We start from the raw sequence: 23217 nt of genomic DNA, 5'->3' as shown, positions 1-23217 counted from the left end.
TGTCAGTGGATTCTTGCAGCTTGAATCGCAGGTGGTTGTGAACAGCTGCGACCAGAAAACCTATACACAGCAACGTCAGGATCTTGCACTGTCTGTCCCTGTTTGCATGTATTCTCAAATCCAGCAGTTGTAAGTAATTAGGGAAAGTTGATTGGTCCTGGGTGCAGGCAGATTGTGTCCAAGACTGGTCATCCGTCCCTAACCACTCTATGTGTGGATATACCGTATACGAACAGTGGTGGGCAGCCGTGGCTCATGTATGTCTTGTCATTGCTTTGTTCAAGCTTCCTGGCCATAGCGGTTTGCGGCCAACTGTGATTCCAGCTGCGGGAATCTGCAGATTCATACTGCAGGAATCTACTGATATCTCTGTTCACAAGTGTGAATGAGGCATTAATCAGCATCATTCTCACATAAACAGAGCTTTTAATTTATTGTAGTGTTCAGAATGACCCGGCAAGGACTGTATATAGGCTCGCTGGGGCCAATATGGCTAATCAAATTTCAGGTGAATTTGGGCCTCCCCAAGATGGCCCTGGGAGGCAAGTGCTAAGAAGTCGTCCATCTTCTGCAGATTTTCCCTAGTCCCCCTGGGTAAGCAGTGATTATGATATCTATAGAGCTATAAATTGGCACCTCATTTTCGGCGCTGACACCCAGCCGAGCGATAACGGCACTCAGTGGGACAGCGACAGCTGCCAACACTCTCTTGCATGCTTGCTGACCATCTGGCTTAAAAAGCTCTTAGTCACTGACCAAGAATAGGTATGTAGATTAGAAGTTCTGACTTCACTTGCTGCATGCTTGTTCCCGGGTCTATATTTAAACCAGAGACCACCAAATGACTAGCATTTTCAAGCTGTACTTTTTATTACAATTTCATTTTTCTATTTGAAGAAATTTAGCTCCACAGTAAGTGGTTCTTGTAGGATCTGCTACAAAGTGTTATAAGATATGCTAGCACCCTAAACGCCGGTACACACGATATGAAATTGAAAGAAAAATTTCGTCCGAACGATCCGCCAATTTTCCAATCATTAGTATGGTGCTTTGGACAGCTTATTCCGGGTTTTCGTCCGACAAAAGCTGGATGTGCAGACTATAATATTTTTTTCGTACGTGAACTCCACTTATGATTTTTTTTTTTTGTACGAAAACCGTACTAAAGTAAATGAAAATCAGAAGAGCAAGACTATGCATGCTCAGAAGGGAAAGAACATATACAAAACTAGTCAACACATTCCGAAATTTCTGAAGTTGTGTTTCGTCGTACGAGAACATTTTCATATGGTGAGTAGCCTTTTCGCTTTCGACATGAGACTATCAGGCAACAAAAATGGACGAACGGTCGTCCGAAGATCTGATCGTGTGTACGAGGCTTAAGGCTGCATGCACACCTTTAACAATGCAATGTGTTGTGTGTGTTGTGGTTTTTTTTTTTTTTTTTTTTTTTTTCTGCTATGCAAAAGCATAGGGCAGCCTCTTAATTCAATGGGCTGCCCTATGCATGTTAAACACACTAGAGAAGATTAAATAACTTTTTTTTTTTTTTTGTCATTCAGCCATTTGCTTTTCACTGTGTTTTTTGCACAACAAAACATAGGACCTCTACCACGTTTCGAGTGCCAATAAGAAATGGCATGATGTCCGTTTTGCTGCGTTTTTAGTACGTTTCCAGAAATAGGAATTTCAGCCCGCGATGTGGGAATGCTTAGGTGTAAATACAGCCTTAATATTAACTCACTACGCAAGCAGTTTTAATTACCTGCTGCTGACCCTTTTAACCTTTTTGTTGGCATCTTGTTTTTAGGTTTAAAATGGCCCACAAGATGTTAAATAACTGCAGTAGTGCAACATCGCAATTCCTTAGGTAGTTTAGCCCTTGCTAAATAGGGATGTACTGATTCTCACTGTTTGGCTATTGCAGCATGTACATAAGCTTCTCCTTTAGTTCCAGCTCGACCTTGTCACTACCAGCAGTTTAAGCTTTTTATGAGCTTCTTGGTACGACTAGTAGAGCTTAGATCATAAAAGCAAGTGTACATAATGTGACATACATTGGATCATGCTTTTTTTTTTTTTTTTATAGTTCTTTCTGAAAATGGCCACTATAGCTATTACAAGCATCATCAGTGCATATAGCATGTGCATTTTAATGTAAAATCATTTTGTTATTCTGTACTTTAGAGTTGGATGAATGGGAACATTAAGCGTTGGACTGATGTCACAGTCACAGCTTGCAAATCCTGTTTCAGCCACTGGATGCACCTCCACTAACATGAGTGCCCAAGAACAGAACAATGAAGGTATGTAATGAGCCACATGCATTGTTTACTTGTAACATTGTAAGGAATATCTCACCCTTCGTAAAAAATAAAAAGTTGCTCATATGAAGATACCTAAATGCATGCAAATTTCCTGCAGAGGGAGATATTAATATTTACCTCTTCTGCTAAGTTTGCATGTGCATTTTTTATTTATTTTTCCCAAGTACATACATGTTTAAACTAAACACAGGTTTGCTACATTGCACTTTATCAGATTCTAGAAATCAGGCCCCAACTTATATGTAATAGTCCACAAACCATTGCTGCAGAAACAGCAAATATATAGCAGTTTAAAATCACGGATTGTGATTGTACCCCCCCCCTTTAACCCCCACAAATCTTTTACTTCACTACAAACATTCCCTGTCACAAATTACCAATCACAAATTTTTGCCACTCGATTGTCCAGTCCACTTGTGCCACCATGTTAGATCATTCATTCTTTTACATCTCACAAAAAGGAGAACACCCCTCACATTTCCGTAAAATATTTTATTATATCTTTTCATGTGATAACACTGAATGACACTTTGCTACAATGTAGTAGTGAGTGTACAGCTTGCAGAACAGTGTAAATTTGCTGTCCCCTCCAAAATAACTCAACACACAGCCATTCATGTCTAAACCACTGCCAACAAAAGTTAAAATGTCCAAATTGGGCCCAAAGTGTCAATATTTTGTGTGGCCACCATTATTTTCCAGCACTGCCTTAACCCTTTTGGGCATGGAGTTCACCAGAGCTTCACAGGTTGACACTGGAGTCCTGTTCCACTCCTCCATGATGACATCACGGAGCTGGTGGATGTTGAAGACCTGCCTGATGAAGGGGTCCTGCGTGACTCCGAAACGTTGCACCTTTTTTGTGTTGTGATCATGCAATAAACGAAACCGTTTGGACGCCACCTTGTGCTGATCCTTGGTGTGCTAGCAAATTTCTACATTGTGACTTGAACCAGTATCCAGCTGGTTGTTGCTGCAGCACCCAAACCTTTATAGCTTATACCAGGAATGTGTGCGATGGGAATATAAAACATTACTAATGAGTCACATGACACCAGTGAGGGAAAATTGCTAATTTGGCCCAATTTGGACATTTTCATTTAGGGGTGTATTTACTTGTTACCAGCGATTTAGACATTAAAGGATATCTACAGCTTCTTTTAAAAAACAAAAACAAAAAAACAAGTCATACTTGCCTCCTCTGTGCAGTTGGTTTTGCAGAGTGGCCCTGATCCTCCTCTTCTGGGGTCCCTCAGCGGCGCTCCTCTTCTCAAGTGCTTTGTTGAAGAGCTGCTCTCCTTTGGGACACTCGTGCAGGCATGCTCTTGTGTCCTGCTGCTGCATCTTTTGTTACAGGCAGCAGGACTTGACCCCGCCCCCGGCTCCCACGTCATTGGATTTGATTGACAGCAGTGGGAGCCAGTGGCTGCGCTGCTATCAGTCTATCCAATCAGAACTCGAGACGCCCGCTGGAGCTGGTGTTTTCGTCCCTGTCGCTGGGGGGGCAGCTGCATCATAGGAGGTTTTTCACCTTAATGCATAGAATGCATTTAAGGTGAAAAACCTTGTGAGTTTACAACCCCTTTAATGGCTGTGTTGAGTTATTTTGAGGGGACTGCAAAGTGTCATTTCTCCAGTGTTGTCACTATAAAAGATATAACAAAATATTTACACAAATGTGATGGGTGTACTCACTTTTAGGAGATACTGTATATTGCTTTGGTAAAAGAGGTAAATAAAGCATTGGAATGTGAAATCAAATAATTACCGTACATTTTCTAGAAGTGAATTTTTGTAATACATTTAATTGTTATAAATTTAGCCTACAAATACTGTTTTGTCCAATTTATTTTTGTTTGACTAAAGCCAGCCATAGACGGAACCAAATTTTTGTCGGTTCAGCAGGAACAGGGCATCTTTTGATCCATTGTATGGGCAGGCTAATTGTACTGAAGTTGATCTACTTCAGAACAACCAGACTGTCAGTTTTTTTTTTTTTTTTTTGTTTTAGCTTTTTTTTGGCTATAGCCAGCAGCAGTGATCATTGTATTCTGCTGACAGGGAAACCTCTTGCTGTCAGAATACAATAATGCATCAGGAGGGATTCCCCAGTAACATGGACAGTGTTGATAGGGGAATAGAGCAATTTACTTTCCTTCAACCACAGGTTGAAGAAAATTACATAATCTACAGCCGGCCATAGACGGTGCAAATTTCTTTCCTGCAGCCACAGGTTGCAGAAAATAAATTTGCATGATTCCCCCATCTGCACAGACAGCGCTGACAGGGGAATCCCTCCTGCCAAGACATTGTCTTGTCCCAGGTTAGAGAAGACAGTGACCATCGCAGGCAGGTTGTACCCAAGTTGATCGATCAATCAGCTTGTTAAATTCAGCCTGGCCATTAATGGTTCAAATCTCTGCCGTATCCTGCTGAACATGCATGTATTGGTTGCCTTCAGTCTAGTGAAAAGCTGCTACAGTTCTCTTCACTCTGGACAATTTTACAGTGCAACTAATCATCCTCTGACATGCAAAAATTGCAGCCCCCTCAATAAGCACACCTGTCTTGTTAGAAAAAAGTGTCTGCCGTGGGATTGTTATAACAACCATTCTCGTATCGTCTCTTTGTTACAGAAAGGAGGAATGGTAGGATGCTATGTATAATGGCATTTGTATTTTCTGTTTTTATTTGAAAAATCTCTTAATAAACATTATTGGAAAAGAAAAAAACTGGGCTGCCATTGCTTATCCGGCTGGGTCTGACTTCCATACCTTTGATTCATAGACCCAGAACAAGCATGGAACAAATGAAAGAGAGATGTCAGATTTTCTTATCTCTCGATTTATGCCATGCAAGTGACTCAGAAAGTATTAAAGCCAAAGCATTAGAATGAGAGCCAGGGAACAGAATATTTGCAGGAGAGGTAAGCAATGCCAGCCTACATATTTCTCTCATTACACGATTCTTTGGAATAGAATCTTGTCAGTCAAGTGAAAATTCCAATTGCTGGAACACTTTCAATGGAAAGATAAATTTGTGGTGTGACTATAAATTTGGTTATAATCAACATTGATCAAATGCTAAACTTGTAATCGATAATACAAATTTACATTGCTTTAATGATGACTTTTATTTCTCCTAGTGTAGAATTTCAGTATCAAAAGGTTTTGTTCTTTAAAGCAAGCAAAATTGGGTACATTCTCCTGCTTCTGGGGATGGAGAAGGAGGTGAATTTATCCTTTTAATTTTCCCTGAATTGACAAAGAAAAGAGTCACATTAACCCATTAAACAGCTTTTTTTCTATGGGAATCCTGGACACTGAACTGGAAGTTGGTTGCGAGTTTAAAATATTACTTTTGATTATAGCAAGTTAATAAAAAAAAAAACATTTTCTAAATGTTAATATTCTATTTCTTATGTGTGCATCTCTGCATATTATTATGCAAAGTGGCTATGTTACATGTTTACTAAGATTGTTGGCCTTTTAAATATTGTAATTTTAACAAAACAGTAGTTTTAATTAATTAATTTTGGTGGAAGATTACAATGGTGTTTATCTTGTTGTACAAAACATTAAATGTGGCAGTATGCACATTTCTAAGATGGGTCCGTAGTTCTTATGTAACATATAACATGCATGAACATATACAATTCAGTAATCACATTTTCATAGAGATATATAAAAGTATTCTATATAATGAGAAAGTACCAACAGTTTTTTTTTTTCTTGTTTTGTTTTTTCTAACTAATTTGTATTTATTTTTGGTAATGTTTTGGTATTTGTTTAGGGGTGTGTGTGTGTGTGTGTAATATTTTATATAGATAGATAGTGTATATACATATATGCATTGATCAGGAAGTAATCTATTTTTTTATTTGGTATTCTCGTTTAATACAGAAGCTGATTCCAGCCTGGAGGAGGCAGAGTTTAACTGGGAGGAGTACCTAGAAGAGACAGGAAGCTCAACAGCTCCTCACAGCTTTTTCAAACATGTGAGTCAGCTTTACAGATATGACAAATCTTAGAGCTGCATGCTTGGCATGTCCTTATAAACCTAGAGGGGAGGGATATATGAATTCACATTCTTAAGAAATATTTTTATATTATGCAGTGAAAAGTATATGACAAAATACGTATTTGTTAAAATATTTATTGCTTGCATGCTTTTTTTGACATTAAGAAGGTTAACCAAAAGAAACACTGTTATGTAGCTTGTAAAGATTATGCTTAGGAGAGCAAGAATACTTAAAGGGAAACTCTGATAAATAATTAAAACACATATGGTTACTGGTTTACCTGTCAAACGATTTGCAATTCTGCAGAGCCAGTTTCATGATAATCACAATACAAAAACCAGAGCAGTAGCAAGTGCAGTTCCTGATTATAGACCATGTCCTCAAATAAAAATAAAAAACACATAACTGTTTCCTACCCTCCCCCAGCCTCTTCCAGTCGCTTCAGCACTAGTCAAATTCTGGTGTGGCAGATACCTTTGTGTTCTGCTGTGTACTGTAATTCTGTCGTATTGCCCCAACATCCCTATTTTTTACATACAGTGCATCCAGAAAGAATTCAGTGCTTCACTTCTTCCACATATTGTTATGTTACAGCCTTATTCCAAAAAAGATGAAATTAATTATTTAACTCAAAATTATACAAACAATACCCTATAATGACAACGTGAAAGAAGTTTGTTTGAATTAATGCAAATTCATTAAAAATAAAAGATGGAAAAATCCCATGTACATAAGTATTTACAGCCTTTGCCATGACACTTAAAATTGAGCTAAGGTGTATTCTGTTTCCACTGATCATCCTTGAGATATTTCTACAACTTGATTGGAGTCCACCTGTGGTAAATTCAGTTGATTGGACATGATCTGGGAAGGCACACATCTGTCTATAAAAGGTCCCACAGTTAACAGTGCATGTCAGAACACAAACTAAGGGCATGCAGTCCAAGGAATTGTCTGTAGACCTCTGAGACAGGATTGTGTGGAGGCATAAATCCAGGGAATGGCACAGAAAAATTTCTGCAGCATTGAAGGTCCCAATGAGCACAGTGGCCTCCATCATCTCTAAATGGAACAAGTTTGGAACCACCAGGACTCTTCCTAGTGCAGGCCGCCTGGCTAAACTGAACAATCGGGGGAGAAGGGCCTTAGTCAGGGAGGGGACCAAGAACCCGATGGTCACTCTGACAGAGGAAGCCACTCCTCAGTAAAAGGCACATGACAGCTGACCCAGAGTTTGCCAAAAGGCACCTGAAGGACTCTCAGACCATGATAAACAAAATTCTCTGGTCTGGTAAAAGAAACATTGAACTGAATGGCAAGCGTCATGTCTGGAGAAAACCAGGTACCGCTCATCACCTGGCCAATACATCCCTACATAGAAGCATGTTGGTGGCAGCATCATGCCGTGGGGATGTTTTTCAGTGGCTGAAAATGGACGACTAGTCAAGATCGAGGGAAAGATGAATGCAGCAATGTACAGAGGCATCCTTGATGAGAACCTGCTCCAGAGCGCTCTGGACCTCAGACTGGGGAGAAGGTTCATCTTCCAACAGGACAACAACCCTAAGCACACAGCCAAGATGACAAAGGAGTGGATACAGGACAACTCTAAATGTCCTTGAGTGGCCCAACCAAAGCCCAGACTCAAACCCGATTGAACATCTCAGGAGAGATCTGAAAATGGCTGTGTACCGATACTATTCGTCCAACCTGATGGAGTTTGAGAAGTCTTGCAAAGAAATAATGGGAGAAACTGTCCAAAAATAGGTGTGCCAAGCTTGTAGCATCATACTCAAAAGACTTGACTGTAATTGGTGCCAAAGCTGCTTTAACAAAAAGTATTGAGCAAAGGCTGTGTATACCTATGTACATGTGATTTTTTTATTTTTTTTTATATAAATTTGCAAACATTTTAAACAAACTTCTTTAACTTTGTAATTATGGGGTATTGTTTTTGTAGAATTTTGAGGGAAAATAATTTTATCCATTTTGGAATATGACTGTAACATAACAAAATGTGGAAAAAGTGAAGTGCTGTGAATATTTTCTGAATGAACTGTAGGGATCGGAGGAAAGGTCCACAGCAATTGACACAGGCATCAGACACTCATGAATGTGTCAAATGCCAATGCGTCTGATGGAGGCTGCGGCACTGGAATAGAGAGAAGGTAGGAGATATGGGTAACCAGAGAGGTGAGTATATTAATTGAAAACGCTGCGCTAAAAATGATATAGATTGTAGTGTATACTAAAACTATTTAAATGTAATCAAATTAATATAACTAATAAATGGATGTGATATACACACACAACCAATTTTAAAATGCCTTGTGCATAGCTGTGTTTAAAACCATAATATAAACAAATAACATATGGAAAAAGTGCTCCTGTGCGCAATATATAGTGTCCAAATATGTCGTAAATGACCATGCTGAAAATAAACACTGCAGGGGATATGTTATTCAGATCATAAGACAAAGTGCTCATGTGCATATAAATTGCATCCAACTGCGTCTCTAGCAATGTGATAAAAGTTTGTGTAATTCAGGAACAATAAAAAGTGTTATCCAAGATGTGCTGGGGTGTCTTCACTCAGGTGCCCCCCCTTAGGTAGTAAACATCACCTTGAGGCGTACGACTTTGTGATTAAGCCAAGTCAAAGCACGCATGTGAACCATCTCTGGGCTCTTTAGAAGGTCAGGCTCCTGGGTTCCTCAGCATAGTTATCTGGGATATGTGAAAGGAAAAACTCGATAGTATATCAGGTGCGTCAGTGCACCATTCTATGATGAACATGTAGCAGATTATACCAGGGTGGTATCGGGATGATACGAGCATCCTCCTTAGCTTACAAGATGTCTTGTTGTGCCGTCCTGACCCCTCCCCAACTAGTGTCGATACAGAGATATCGTATCTGCTTCAGGGGGAAAAATACGATATCCCTGTATTGACGCAGTTGGATGCGATTTATATACACATGAGCTATGTGATTCAGATCATAAGACAAAGTGCTCATGTGTATATAAATCGCATCCAACTGCGTCAATACAGGGATATCGTGTTGCTTATTTTCAGCGTTGTCATTTACGACATATTTGGACACTACATATTGCACAGGAGCACTATTTCTATATGTTTGTTTGTTATGGTTTTAAACAAAGCTATGCACGAGGCACTTTAAATTAATTTATAATTTTTTTATTATTATTTTATTTTATTTTTTTTACATAGTTTTAGTATACACTACAATCTATATAATTTTTAGCGCAGCGTATTCAATTAATGTATTTATCTTTGCACAATATATGTGACATGTTCAACGCTAGCAGCTTTTAGATCATTTATTCATCTTTCACAATACATGCGACAGGCTTAATACCATTAGTCTTTGGGTTATTGAAACCACTCTAATCATCTAGACAGTGGTGGCTCGCATGATTTCTTTCTATTTCAGAGAGGTGAGTATACCACCTTTTTTTTTTTTTTTTTTTTTTAAGGGAGAAGGCATTTTGATTACAGATCTGATTTATTTATTTTCTGCTCCTAAACACTAAAGCTTAAATGCCTCTAGACCAACATAATGTGCATCGCTCACAGGTTAACAATATTCGCTTCAAAAATTGCTGCGAGGAACGTTTTTTTAAGCTAGTGTGCATGGAGCCTAAATACTCTAGCTTCTATTATGAAAGAAGATGGATGCCTTATCACTTAATTCCACAATGCAGTGTCTGGGACCTGAGCAACCAGCAGCTCTAAGTGTTGCTACAAGGGATACATACTTGTTGACACCCAATAGCACATAGGCGCTTTAGTAGCAAAGTGGGCAGTACTGAAAGGGCACATTAGGTTGTCAAAACATAGTCGCAACATTTAATTTATACTATACCCATCTCATAATGACACAGAATTACTTTTTTCTTGTATGAAACATCGCCACATTTTGATGTTTCAAAACTTGTATTTTCATTTGTAATGACTCGGTCCTATAGAAATCTATCCACTAAACATGGGTGTTCCAGTGAGTAAACTTTTTTAGCTATGGCTACTGTAACGATCTGGGGTGAATATGCTCAAATGGTGTATGCATTTTCAGGAACAACGGTCAGTACAGACTGTATTTTTAAGGGCGTGGCAGCCCAATTTTATTTATACAAAACAAACTTCACAGAAAGTCTTCCCTCGAAGGGGGTTCCAGCATCATTGTATAACAGAAAACTTCAGCCTCCCGGCCTACTCACTCTTACTTAGTCAAACTCCCTGCTGGAGCTTACTTGCTCAGCTGCTTGGATGCGGGCCACATCTGCCTCCTGCAGACATACACGCTCAGACTCTTAGAGACCGCCTGTCTTTCATGGAGCTGTGCCCACCTGAAAGCCCTCCCAACTCCCACACCAGGCCACCTGCCTCCAGGGTGGAGCTGTTCCCAAGTGTGAGCCCTGAGCTCTCTTCCTGAGGCTGAATTCACACTGGTGCGACACGACACTCATCCTACTTTGGATCTGACTTTGCCCTGCGATTTGAAGTCTGAGACGCATCCGACTTCAATGAATGGGGATCTGACTTGGATCCCTGCCAATACCAGGCTCTGTGTTTGGTATGAATCTTGAGGGGGAACTCCACGCCAAATTGAAATAAAAAAAGCGGCATGGGTTCCCCCTCCAAGAGCATACCAGGTCCTTCGGTCAGGTATGGATTGTAAGGGGAACCCCCACGCCGAAAAAAACGGCGTGGGGGTCCCCCCAAAATCCATACCAGACCCTTAACCCGAGCACGCAGCCCAACCGGTCAGTTAAGGGGGTGGGGACAAGCGAGCTCCCCCTCCCCCAAACTGTACCAGGCCGCATGCCTTCAACATAGGGGGTGGGTGCTTTGGGGCAGGGGGGCGCCCCCCCACTTGTCCCCATGTTGAGGAAAAGAGCCTCTTCCCGACAACCCTGGCTGTTGGTTATTGGGGTCTGCGGACGGGGGGCTTATCAGAATCTGGGAGCCCCCTTTAGTAAGGGGGCCCCCAGATCCCGGCCCCCCACCCTATGTGAATGAGTATGGGGTACATCGTACCCCTACCCATTTACCTGGGGGGGGGGAAAAGTGTCAGTAACAAAAAACACACTAGATAACTTTTTAAAGTAATTTGAGGCAGCTCCGGGGGTCTTTTCCGACTTGGGGGGTCTCTTCCGACTTCTCCGCCTCTTCTCCTGGTCTCCAGTTCTTCTCCCGGACTCCGGTGTCTTCTGCCAGGCTCCTCTGCTATCTTCTGCTCTTTTGCTAGCGTTGGCCAAGTCTTCTCCGTCGTCTTCTTCCCTCCAGTTTTCTTCCGATGTTGATTCAACGCTCTCTCCCAATGTAATGCTGTGTGCACTGTGTGCAACAACTTATATAGGCATGGAAGGTGGTCATCTGGTGATGTCATCCGGCGACCCCGCCCCATGCCTATATAAGTCACTGCGCACACGGCATTACATCAGGAGAGAGCATTGTGTCAAAGACGACGGAGAAGACCGGGCCAACGCTAGCAAGAGTGGGCAAAAGAGCAGACGATAGCGAAGGAGCCCGGCAGAAGCCGGAGATCGGGAGAAGAGACCACCGGAGCTAAATTACTTTAAAAACCGGTCTAGTGTGTGTTTGTTTTTTTTTATTGACACTTTTTCCCCTAGGTGAATGGGTAGGGGTGAGATGTACCCCATACTCATTCACATAGGGTGGGGAGCCGGGATCTGGGGGCCCCCTTATTAAAGGGGGCTCCCGGATTCCAATAAGCCCCCGACCCGCAGACCCTCAGGAAGAGGGCATGTGGCCAGGTACAGTTCAGGATGGGGTGGGGGTGAGGGGGTCGCTCGCTCGTCCCCACTCCCGTTCCTGACCGGCCGGGCTGCATGCTCGGATAAGAGCCTGGTATGCTTATGGAGGGGGAACCCATGCCATTTTTATTTTATTTTTTAAATTTGGTGTGGAGTTCCCCCTCAAGATCATCAGAGCACAAGTCGCATGACAAAGTCGGATCAGGCAAGACGGTGACCCGACTTTGATCCACCTTCAATGATATTCAATGGGTTGAAGTAGGATCAAAGTCGGACCAAAGTCGGACCGACTTGTGTCGGACCAGTAAAGATGGCTCACATAGGGAAACATAGATTTTCACACGTCATGCGACATGAGCTCCCAATGTCGGAGCATTTTTGGCAGCAGTGTAAACCCGGCCTGAGGGGAATATGAACCCATCCCACAGGTGTGCAATCATCATGCCTGTCTTTGCAAAAAACAGGCTAAAGGTGCTAGTATACACCGTGACCTGGGGTCACCTCTCCACACTACATACACCCTAGAATACAATTTTTACATGTCATGTAGCTTGTCCTTAACTGTTTTTGCAGCTTGTTGCTTGCACTGCCTGCCATAGAGGGTGAACTATTTACAAATCTGTGAAATTATTGTGAAAAGTAAGATATGCCAAATGTTCAAATGTTAAAGCCATGTTTGAAATGTGTTCATGTCAGTGAATAAGCAACTATACAGAATATACACCTGCTGGAAATATTCACAATATAGGACAGTATTATGGAGAGTACCTCTGTTGAGGCTCCCATGGATCGTTCACGTTTGCCTTTTTATTAAATTGCATTGTTGAGAGAGATATATATTGTTGCCTTTCATTTAGTCACTGTAGCTGCTGTGGTTGCACTACAATCATTTTTATAGTATTGAAATTTGTACATCGTTTTCCTCTTGGAACTGCACAGGTGGACACTTCAGTGGAGATTGGCTTGTCCCCAGGAATGAAATTAGAGGTGCCTCTTGGGACAGAACCGCAGTCTTACTGGGTTGCTACTATCATCACCACTTGTGGCAAACTTCTGCTGCTCCGATATGATGGCTGCGGGGAAGATCGCTCTGCAGACTTTTGGTGTGACATTGTGACCTCTGACCTTCATTCCATTGGCTGGGCTGAGCAGAACAAAAAGATCCTTAAACCACCAGACAGTAAGATGTAGTATTTTTATTTTATTTTATTGAAACATTAGATTATTAAGTTATTCAGACTGAAGATTATTGTACATTAATTGGTTAAAACAGCACAGTAGTAAAAAGAGTACCAATGATGTGCAGCAAATGGCAAACATTCAGAGTTCAGTTTACTAAAGTTAAAGTCCAGTTGAACCCTCCTAATTTATTACTGTATTGTCTATACTGAAATAAATACAGTGTGCCTTTTTGTTTATGTATTTTTAGCAGCTGAGTACAGCAGCAAGGGTTAAAAAACCCTGTACTGCCAGCACATAGTAGAGTCAGATTGCTGCTGTCACACACCAAGCTCTCCTGGGGTCCCGCATACAAAACTGAACGCTGCTCTAAATAACATTGTACCCTCAACAGAACAGTTTAGAGCAGTGTTTAGGGGGTTATGTTAAGCCTCGTTTACACTTATGTTTGAGAGGGGTGGTAAAAATGCATGGCTAGGATGTGTTTTTACTGCCCCCTCCAACTACCCCCAACTTATGCCAGAAAGGCAGTAGAGGAGGTAGTACATATGCTGTGATGCTTTGCATTATGGTGCAGCAAAAATTATCCATGTTGCATTACTGCTCACTAAATGTGACCCGTTCACCTGAATGGGGGTGCACCACAACTATGGGTTTTAAGGTGTTAAAACAGGTGTTGAGAAAGAATTACAATTCCCCCTCACCCTCTGACTGTGGATAATGCTTTAAAGCGCAGTGTAATCTAGCCCTAGGTGAGTTGGGCTTCTCTAATGCTGCTATATGCGGGCAGCACTGTTTTTTTATTTATTTTTTAAACTCTTACTGCAGCACGTGGCAGATAAAAAAAAAAAAAAGTTAAGAAAAAAAAGCAAAACATATTCATTACTGGTATATGCAGCCTGCCTGCATAACAGTAAAAATTTACGAGCGTTTATTTGGGATTTAAGCCTGATTGCTTTTTTCGAGTTACTGTACATTTTACATGTTTTGCTGTTTTTCTTCAATATGCTCATGTATGTATGAACTGTACTCCTATTCTGAACATCAAGCATAAATAAAGTGCATGAGTTCCTTCATTGTCACATACCTTGCAGAGAGCTCCAGGATTTCTGAATCATATATCATTTTCCTTCTTTTTTAGTTCCTTAAAGTGATTGTAAAGTAAAATATTTTTTTTAAATAACTAACATGACATCCCTACTGAACCTCCTCTTTTCTGGTCCCCTGCCAGTGCTCCTGCCTCCTCCTCTTCTAAATGTGTCCCCATAGCAAGCTGCTTGCTATGGGGGCATACCTATGGGCTTGATCTCAAGCTACGCTGCCTGTACCCTTAGACACAGAGTGGCTCCACTCCACTCCCCGCTCCCTTGTCGCAAGACCAGGAAGTGAGAGCAAAGGGCCGCTACAGGGAGGCAAAGCGCTAGATCAAGTGAAGGGGGAGATATTAGTACCTAAACAGGGAATGCATTAAAGTGGAACTGTAACCATAACAACAAGATAAAAATAATGTTCTATAACAAGAACCACATTAATAATTATTCTACCAAAATGTAGTGTAGTGTGTGCTGTAAATTGCGACCTGGAGGTAGCCAGGTGTAAACACACATAAGTCTGTTTACATCCTTGCATGAGAATTGAGGGTCCTATTGGTTCTGGCTGAAAAATCTTACAGGTGGACCCGATCGGTGTGAAAGGGACCTTAATGTGGCCCTTTGGTGTAGTCAGGGGTTGCAATTAAGGCCCCATATGCATAATTTGAAAACTAATGTTTTAAAGGGTATGTGTACATAAAAAAACAAACCCATTATAGCCTATGGGACTGCAGGGTGTATGCACTAAATCACGGGTGCCCGACCAGTGGCCACATGTGGCCCGCGGCGACCTCTGATGTGGCCCGTGACCTCCTGCTCTGGGATGGTGGTTTGGCAAGCCCAGATTGCAGGTTGCCTACCCGCCATGCCAGAGCATTAGTGTTGTGAATGAAGCCAGCGGTAAAGAAAGCAAGCAACTGTGGAGCAGAGCCGCATAAGCCAATACTTCCTGTATAGCACTGCTCCTGTTATAGGTGGAGTGATACCAAATGCACTCTGCCTGGGACAGCAAGTTTATTACTAAAATCAGTGTATATATGTAAATATCTGTTCTGCAGTGGTTACTGGGCTGCTTTCAAACTGATCCACAGGTGTAGTGCAGTGCACCTGCGGCTTACCTGCACTGAGCCATAGACTTCTGGTTTTACCTGTGGGTTTGGTGCACTTTCAAAAAGTGCACCACACCTGCAGAAAATAATAGAATTCTATAGCAAAGTACAGCTAACCTGCAGGAAAGCCACAGGTGCGCTGCATCCACTGAGTGGGTAGACTGCAGACCATCAGTGTAAAAGTAGCCTTGGGCTTCTTTAACATCATCTGTCTGACCCAATCGGAAGTTCCATTCACCTCTATGGAGCAGCAGATGTAAACAGACTTGTGTCCGTTTACACCTGCCTATTTCCAAGCCGATCGGCTAAAAAAACAGAAGTGGTTCTGTCTCCTTCCATTTGATCAGATGAGAGAGCCCATAGAGTAGAGTGGGCTGTGTCTTTGTGGCTGCTTTGCATACACAGACCTGTCATCTGCTCATTGTGGCCCATGACTGGTTACTAAGTCACTTAAGTGGCCCTCGCTCTTCAAAAGGTTGGGCACCCCTGCACTAAATGGAAGAGGGTGCTGGCTGCATTCCTGGTACCATGGATCTCTAAATTTTATCCTTTAGGCAAACCGTTTTAATCTAGTTGTTAAAAACAATACAAAAAAAAAACATTTTTGCAAGGTATACATAGGGGGTTATTTATGAAAGGCAAATCCACTTTGTAAAGCAAGTGCACTTGGAAGTGCAGTCACTCTAAATCTAAAGGGGTAGATCTGAAATTAGTGGAAGCTCATTTTATCATCCAATCATGTGCAAGCTAAAATGCTGTTTTTTATTTTCCTTTTATGCCCCCCTTGGATCTACAGTGACTTTACTTCCAAGTGCACTTGCAGTGCAAAGTGGATTTTCCTTTAGTAAATAACCCCCATAGTAGCATTTTTATCACAGTCATTACAAGTGATGAACATATATACTGTCATTGAAGTAATTACAGAGTTAGGACGATGTAAAGAGCCGGTGAGATAAACAGAGATAATGAGGCTGCTATCTAGGTAAAATGAAATTTTAATACACCTATTGTATTGTTTCAGCGAGAAGTGCGTTACATATCTTTATGAGGGTTTGACAAACATTGGGTGAAGTCAACAACTACAATAGAATAAATTAAGGAGTTCTGTGTATGTCTAAGATTTTCAGTTGGAGCCGATTACATCGGAAATATACTCGGATTCGTCCCATGTCTGCCGTATTTGTGAAAAGTTCTGTATAGAATCCTCAATTACGGCAGTTAAGTGTTCCATTCTACGAATTTCAGCTAAGATAGAGAGGGTTTGTGAAAGAATGGGGGGGGGGGGGGGGGAAGAGAGAGAGAATGTGGAGAGCCAGGGCCTAGGGATAGTTCTTTTAGCAGCTAGTAGTACAAAAGAAGGGTAGGATTTCTAGCAACTTCTCTAGGAGTGTTTGGATCTGAACCCAAAATTGGATGACTAAAGGACATTCCCAGAAAATATGAAAATTAGAGCCCACTACTTTATTACATCTCCAACATAGTTTTGAAATTGCTGAATTATATGTGTGTAGTCGTTCTGGAGTTCTATAAAAGAATAGTAGAACTTTATAAGCGGATACCTTGTGAGTGACACATTGGGAAATTTTGGAGGTGGACTCCCAGATAGTTTCCCAATCTAACAGTGATATGTCATATTGAATTTGGGACCATCTCCTCATATAGTGGTGAGTATCTACTTTTAAAGGGGTAGCTTAGTGTAGTATTTTATAAATGGTGGAGATTAATTGGGGTTCTTAGGGTCCCTTGGTACAGAGCACTTCAAAATTTGTAGGTTTGTCCAGGGATAGGGTGAGGGATTTGGTAGTAAAGAAATGTCAGATTTTTAAGTAGGAATAAAAAAGTGTTTTGGGTATTTGCCGCAACTGAAAAATCCCAACCCCCATCCAATGTGTCATACGATCATAGGACAAACTATCTGGGTCGTCCAGATTAAAGAGAATGTTTGTTTATAAGTGGTGAGCATGGAGAAGATGGGGAGTAGTGATCGGAGCATCTTTTCCAAATTGCTAAAGTGAAGAGCATTGGAGCCAGGCATAGACTTCTCACCTGGCGCATATGTTTATCATTGGAGGACCAGAGCATGTAACATGGGAGCACTGGAGAGGTTACACTAATTTCGATCTCGGCCCATCTGTTTGGGGCTTTCCTGTTGGTCCAGGAAGTGAGAACCCTTAAGTGTGAGGCATAATAATATTTAATGAAGTAGGGGCACCTAGGGCCCCTCTAATCTTACGTGCCATGACCACTGAACCCTCCACTCTATGGGAGGTATTGTTCCATATAAAATGGAAACGACTTCTTTGGAGATTTTATAGCTGTGACATAGGTATCGCCACTGCGAGTGTCTCAAATAGATATAGTAGTTTAGGGAGTATTGACATTTTGAGAATATTTATAGGTCAAAGAAGAGAGGGGAAGAGTGGTCCAAAGGGTCAGTAACCCGATTGATTTCCTTGAATAGAGGGGGGAAATTAGCATGGAGTAAGAAGCGGTGAGTTGGACTCCTAAATATTTCAGCGAGGTGGAGCTCCAATGATAGTTATAGTTTTGTTGGAGAGTGGCCAGTTGAGGGAGTGTGATATTAATGGGAAGGGCTTCTGTTTTGGCAGTGTTGATTTTAAAACCTGAGATTGCACTAAAGGATGATAGGATATTGTGGAGTGAAGGGAGAAACGTGTGTGAATGTGTGAGCGTTAAAAGAATGTCATCAGCAAAAAGCGACAATTTGTTTTCTCTTTGACGTAGGTGTACTCCTGTAACAGTCGCCTATGGCTGCAGCCAGGGGTTCTAAGCGTAGGATAAAGAGTAAAGAGGACAATGGGCATCCCTGTCTGGTATCATTGCTGAGATTAATATCGTTTTGTTTTTTTTTGTAGATTTTCTGAAAATACTAGAGGACATGCAAATACAAATGTAGTTCAAGAAACAATTTGAGATGGATGAGTAGATACAATAGAAGCCAGCAGTTCATGAATGACAGAAACGGGTTTACATCTCTCCTAGTAGTACCATTCCTTGGACTGACATAATATGGGAGACTTGATTCCACGCAGTGGCTACCTATAGGTGAGCTTAGAAGACTGGGGACCAGGAAATGTTTATAGAGACTATGTTGATCAATTCTGTACAGGTAGGCCACAGCAGGAGGGTTCTCCCCACAGTACGGGAAGAAAATAGGGATAGGGACTTTAGATTGCAAGCTCCTTGAGGACAGGGACTGATGTGAATGCACAATATACTGTGTATATACTGTGTATATATGTACAGTATCTCACAAAAGTGAGTACACCCCTCACACTTTTGTAAATATTTTATTATACCTTTTCATGTGACAACACTAATGAAATGACACTTTGCTACAATGTAAAGTATGAGTGTACAGCCTGTATAACAGTGTAAATTTGCTGTCCCCTCAAAATAACTCCACATAGCCATTAATATCTAAACTGCTGGTAACAAAAGTGAGTACACCCCTAAGTGAAAATGTCCACATTGGGCCCAATTATCTATTTTCATTCCCCGGTGTCATGTGACTCATTAGTGTTACAAGGTATCAGGTGTGAATGGTGTGTTAAATTTGGTGTTATCGCTCTCACTCTCATACTAGTCACTGGAAGTTCAACATAGCACCTTATGGCAAAGAACTCTCTGAGGATCTGAAAAAAAAAATTGTTGCTCTACATAAAGTTGGAATAGGCGATAAGATTGCCAAGACCCTGAAACTGAGCTGCATCATGGTGGCCAAGACCATACAGAGATTTAACAGGGCAAGTTACACTCAGACAAGGAATTTCCACGGTGAACCAAACAAGTTGAGTGCACATGCTCGGCTTATATCCAGAGGTTGTCTTTGGGAAATAGATGTATGAGAGCTGCCAGCATTGCTGCAGAGGTTCAAGGGGTGGGGGGGTCAGTTTGTCAGTGCTCAGACCTTATGTGGCACACTGCATAAAATTGGTCTGCAAGGCTGTCATCCCAGAAGGAAGCCTCTTCTAAAGATGATTTTCTAGAAATCCCAGTTTGCTGAAGACAAGCAGACTAAGGACATGGATTACTGGAACCATGTCCTGTGATCTGATGAGACCAAGATTAAACATATTTGGTTCAGATGGTGTCAAGTGTGTGTGGCGGCAACCAGATGAGTAAAAAGACAAGTGTGTCTTGCCTACAGTCAAGCATGGTGGTGGGAGTGTCATGGTCTGGGGCTGCATGAGTGCTTCCTGCACTGGGGAGTTACAGTTCATTGAGGGAACCATGAAGACCAACATGTACTGTGGCATACTGAAGCAGAGCATGATCCCCTCCCTTCGGAGACAAGGCCACAGGGCAGTATTCCAACATAATGAACCCCAAACACACCTCCAAGACGACCATTGCCTTGCTAAAGAAGCTGAGGGTAAAGGCGATGGACTGGCCAAGCATGTCTTCAGACCTAAACCCTATTGAGCATCTGTGGGGCATGGTCAAACGGAAGGTGGAGGACCGCAAGGTCTCTAACATCCACCAGCTCCGTGATGTCATCATGGAGGAGTAGAAGAGGACTCCAGTGACAACCCGTGAAGCTCTGGTGAACTCCATGCCCAAGAGGGTTAAGGCAGTGCTGGAAAATAATGGTGGCCACACAAAATATTGACACCTTGGACCAGGCCCGGACTGGGACAAAAAATAGGCCCGGGCATTTTAGACTGAGCAGCCCGGGGGGCGGTTGATGATGGAATGTGGGGTTCCAGGATGTGTGGATTTGATTACTCTAACTCCCGGTTTTGATGTCAGAGTCTTGAAAATAATATCAACTTAGCAGCACAAGATGAGAGTTGCTCTAATGCAGAGGCGACCTTAAGAGGCATAGTGTGTTGAAAAATGTTTTCAAAGAAATTGAGAGTGCCAGATACATAAAAAAACAAACAACTGCACACGTAAAGGAATCTTTATAAAGTAAATGCTGTAAACCACTTGAATAATAGTAAGAAATTCACTGAGCTTTGCACCTTCACACCTCAGATCAGATTCTTGCACTCTCAGAATACACAAAAGGCAATGCAGCTAGCCACTCACAGGTGTCCTAAACAATAGGAATCAGTAGATACCCGCCCCTGCCATTTGCATTGTGCTTAACCAGTTAACAACCAGCCCATAGCTGAATGACGGCTACAGGGCGGTTGCTTAACTCTGAGAGGCCGTCATATGAAGTTCTCCCAGAATTCCGCTCTCACGCGCCCCCTGGGGCGCGCACTCGAGAGCATCACAGTCGTTTACCACATGATCGCTCCGTCACTTGTAAACAAACCGGCGTCATGTTATGATGCCGGTTACACCCCCCATGTACCGATCGGTACAGCGGAGGGTGAAAGATCGGTGTCAGCAGCGCTGTGGGCTGGATCTGCAGTGCCCACAGCGCTGCTCACCGACCATTAACCCCCTCAATTCCCTGCCAATGCCCTGACAATACTCTGCAATGCCCTGATAATACTCTGCAATGCCCTGACAATACCCAGGCAATACTCTGCAATAGCCTGCAATACTCTGCAATACTCTGCAATAGCCTGCAATACTCTGCCATAAATTGCCATACCCTGCAATACTCGGTGATACCCTGCAATACCCAGCCATACTCGGTGATACCCTGCAATACCCGGTGCTACTCTGCAATCCTCTGTAAAGAGGACCTGTCATGCCATATTCCTATTACAAGGGATGCTTACATTCCTTGTAGTAGGAATAAAAGTGATCAAAAAATGTATTTTTGGGGAAAAAAGTGTCAAACTAAAATAAAGTAAATTGAACAACTAAAAAAATTTTTTTTTAAAGCGCCCCTGTCCCTATGCGCTCGCATGCAGAAGCAAATGCATACATAAGTTCCGCCCACATATGAAAACGGTGTTCAAACCACACATGTGAGGTATCCCTGCGAATGTTAGAGCGAGACCAATAATTCTGGCCCTAGACCTTCTCTGTAACTCAAAACATGTAACCAGTAAAAATAATTAAAGCGTCGCCTATGGGGATTTTTAAGTAGCGACGTTTGGCGCCATTCCACGAGCGTGTGCAATTTTGAAGGGTGACATGTTGGGTATCTATTTACTTGGCGTAGCTTCATCTTTCACATTATGCAAAAACATTGGGCTAACTTTACTGTTTTTTTTTTTTTTTGTTTGTTTGTTTTTTTAACACAAAACTTTTTTTTCCCCAAAAAAAACGCGTTCGAAAAATTGCTGCGCAAATACCGTGCAAGATAAAAAGTTGCAAGAAACAAGACCACCATTCTCTAGGGTCTTTGCTAAAAAAATGTTTTGGGGTTCTATGTAATTTTCTAGCAAATAAATTATGATTTTTACATGTAGGAGAGAAATGTCAGAATTGTCCTGGGTGCTCCAGAACGCCTGATGGTGCTCCCTGCATGTTGGGCCTCTGTATGTGGCCACGCTGTGTAAAAGTCTCACAAATGTGGTATCGCCATACTCGAGAGTAATAGCAGAATGTGTTTTGGGGTGCAATTTGTTGTATGCATATGCTATGTGTGAGAAATAACCTGATATGACCATTTTATGAAAAAAAAAGGAAAAAAAATCTTGATTTTGCAAAGAATTGTGGGGAAAAAATGACAACTTCAAAAAACTCATCATGCCTCTTAGTAAATACCTTGAAATGTCTTCTTTCCAAAAAGGGGTCAATTGGGGGGTATTTGTACTTTTCTGGCATGTTAAGGGTCTCAAAAAATGATATAGGCCGTCAGTCCTTCAGGTGTGATCAATTTTCAGATATTGGCACCATAGATTGTGGACTCTATAACTTTCACAAAGACCAAATAATCCACCAATTTGTACTTATTTTTACCAAAGATATGTAGTGGTATACATTTTGGCCAAAATTTATGAAGAAAAATTACTAATCTGCTAAATTTTATAACGGAAACAAAGAAAAATTCATTTTTTTACAGAATTTTCGGTCTTTTTTCTTTTATAGCACAAAAAATAAAAAACCCAGCGGTGATTAAATACCACCAAAAGAAAGCTCTATTTGTGTGAAAAAAAGGACAAAAAATGAATGTGGGTACAGTGTTGCATGACTGAGTAATTGTCATTCAAAATGTGAGAGCATCGAAAGCTGAAAATTTGGTCTGGTTATTAAGGGTGTTTAAAGAGGAAGTAAAGGCAATATAAAAAAAAAACCCACCCTGTAAGGCAAAGGCATAATGAGCTAGTATGCATAGAATACTAGCTCATTATGAATAACTTACCTGAGAACGAAGCCCCCGAAGTGGTCCTCCGTCTTCCTCTTCGCCGCTGCCATGTATCCCGGAGCGACTTCCGGGTCTCACTGCTCCGGTGCTGTGATTCGCCAGAGCCGCAATGATGTTACTCTCACACATGCGCACAAGTGGCATATCGCCACGATCTGCGGCCAGCCCAGTGCGCCTGCACGCCGCTGTCTACGGCGCATGTGCCGTAGACAGCGGTGGCTGTCTTTTTGTAGGAGATTAGGAGATATTTCTTGGACCTACAGGTAAGCCATAATCTAGGCTTACCTGTAGGTCAAAGTGGTTTGTAAGGGTTTACAACCACTTTAAGTTCCCAGTGGTCAAGTGGTTAAACACATGTGCAAATGTAGCTTTATAACAAGGTGGGGAGCTACTACTTTATAACAGGGTTTGGTAACTTGTTTTCTAAAGTGCAGTTCCCTTTTAAAACTTAG

General features: G+C 41.7%; 1 protein-coding gene across 3 annotated transcripts in view; it reads left to right on the top strand.

The window, feature by feature from the left end:
• Positions 1–23217, top strand: part of SFMBT1 (Scm like with four mbt domains 1) — a 268417-nt gene that overhangs the window by 91187 nt on the left and 154013 nt on the right. For all 3 annotated transcript variants that reach the window (XM_077452272.1, XM_077452270.1, XM_077452273.1), the window contains 3 exons: positions 2188–2306; positions 6230–6324; positions 13086–13326. In XM_077452272.1, coding sequence (XP_077308398.1) covers positions 2198–2306; positions 6230–6324; positions 13086–13326 — 445 coding nt within the window. In that variant the 5' untranslated portion in view covers positions 2188–2197. The remainder of the gene's footprint in view (positions 1–2187; positions 2307–6229; positions 6325–13085; positions 13327–23217) is intronic.

This window comes from Lithobates pipiens, unplaced genomic scaffold (assembly GCF_037356315.1).
Source record: "Lithobates pipiens isolate NorthernLeopardFrog02 unplaced genomic scaffold, aLitPip1_a1.2 Scaffold_23, whole genome shotgun sequence".
In the NCBI taxonomy this organism is placed as follows: Eukaryota; Metazoa; Chordata; class Amphibia; order Anura; family Ranidae; genus Lithobates; species Lithobates pipiens.
The sequence above is the reverse complement of the archived record's forward strand: the minus strand, read 5'-3'. Positions and strand labels throughout refer to the sequence as shown.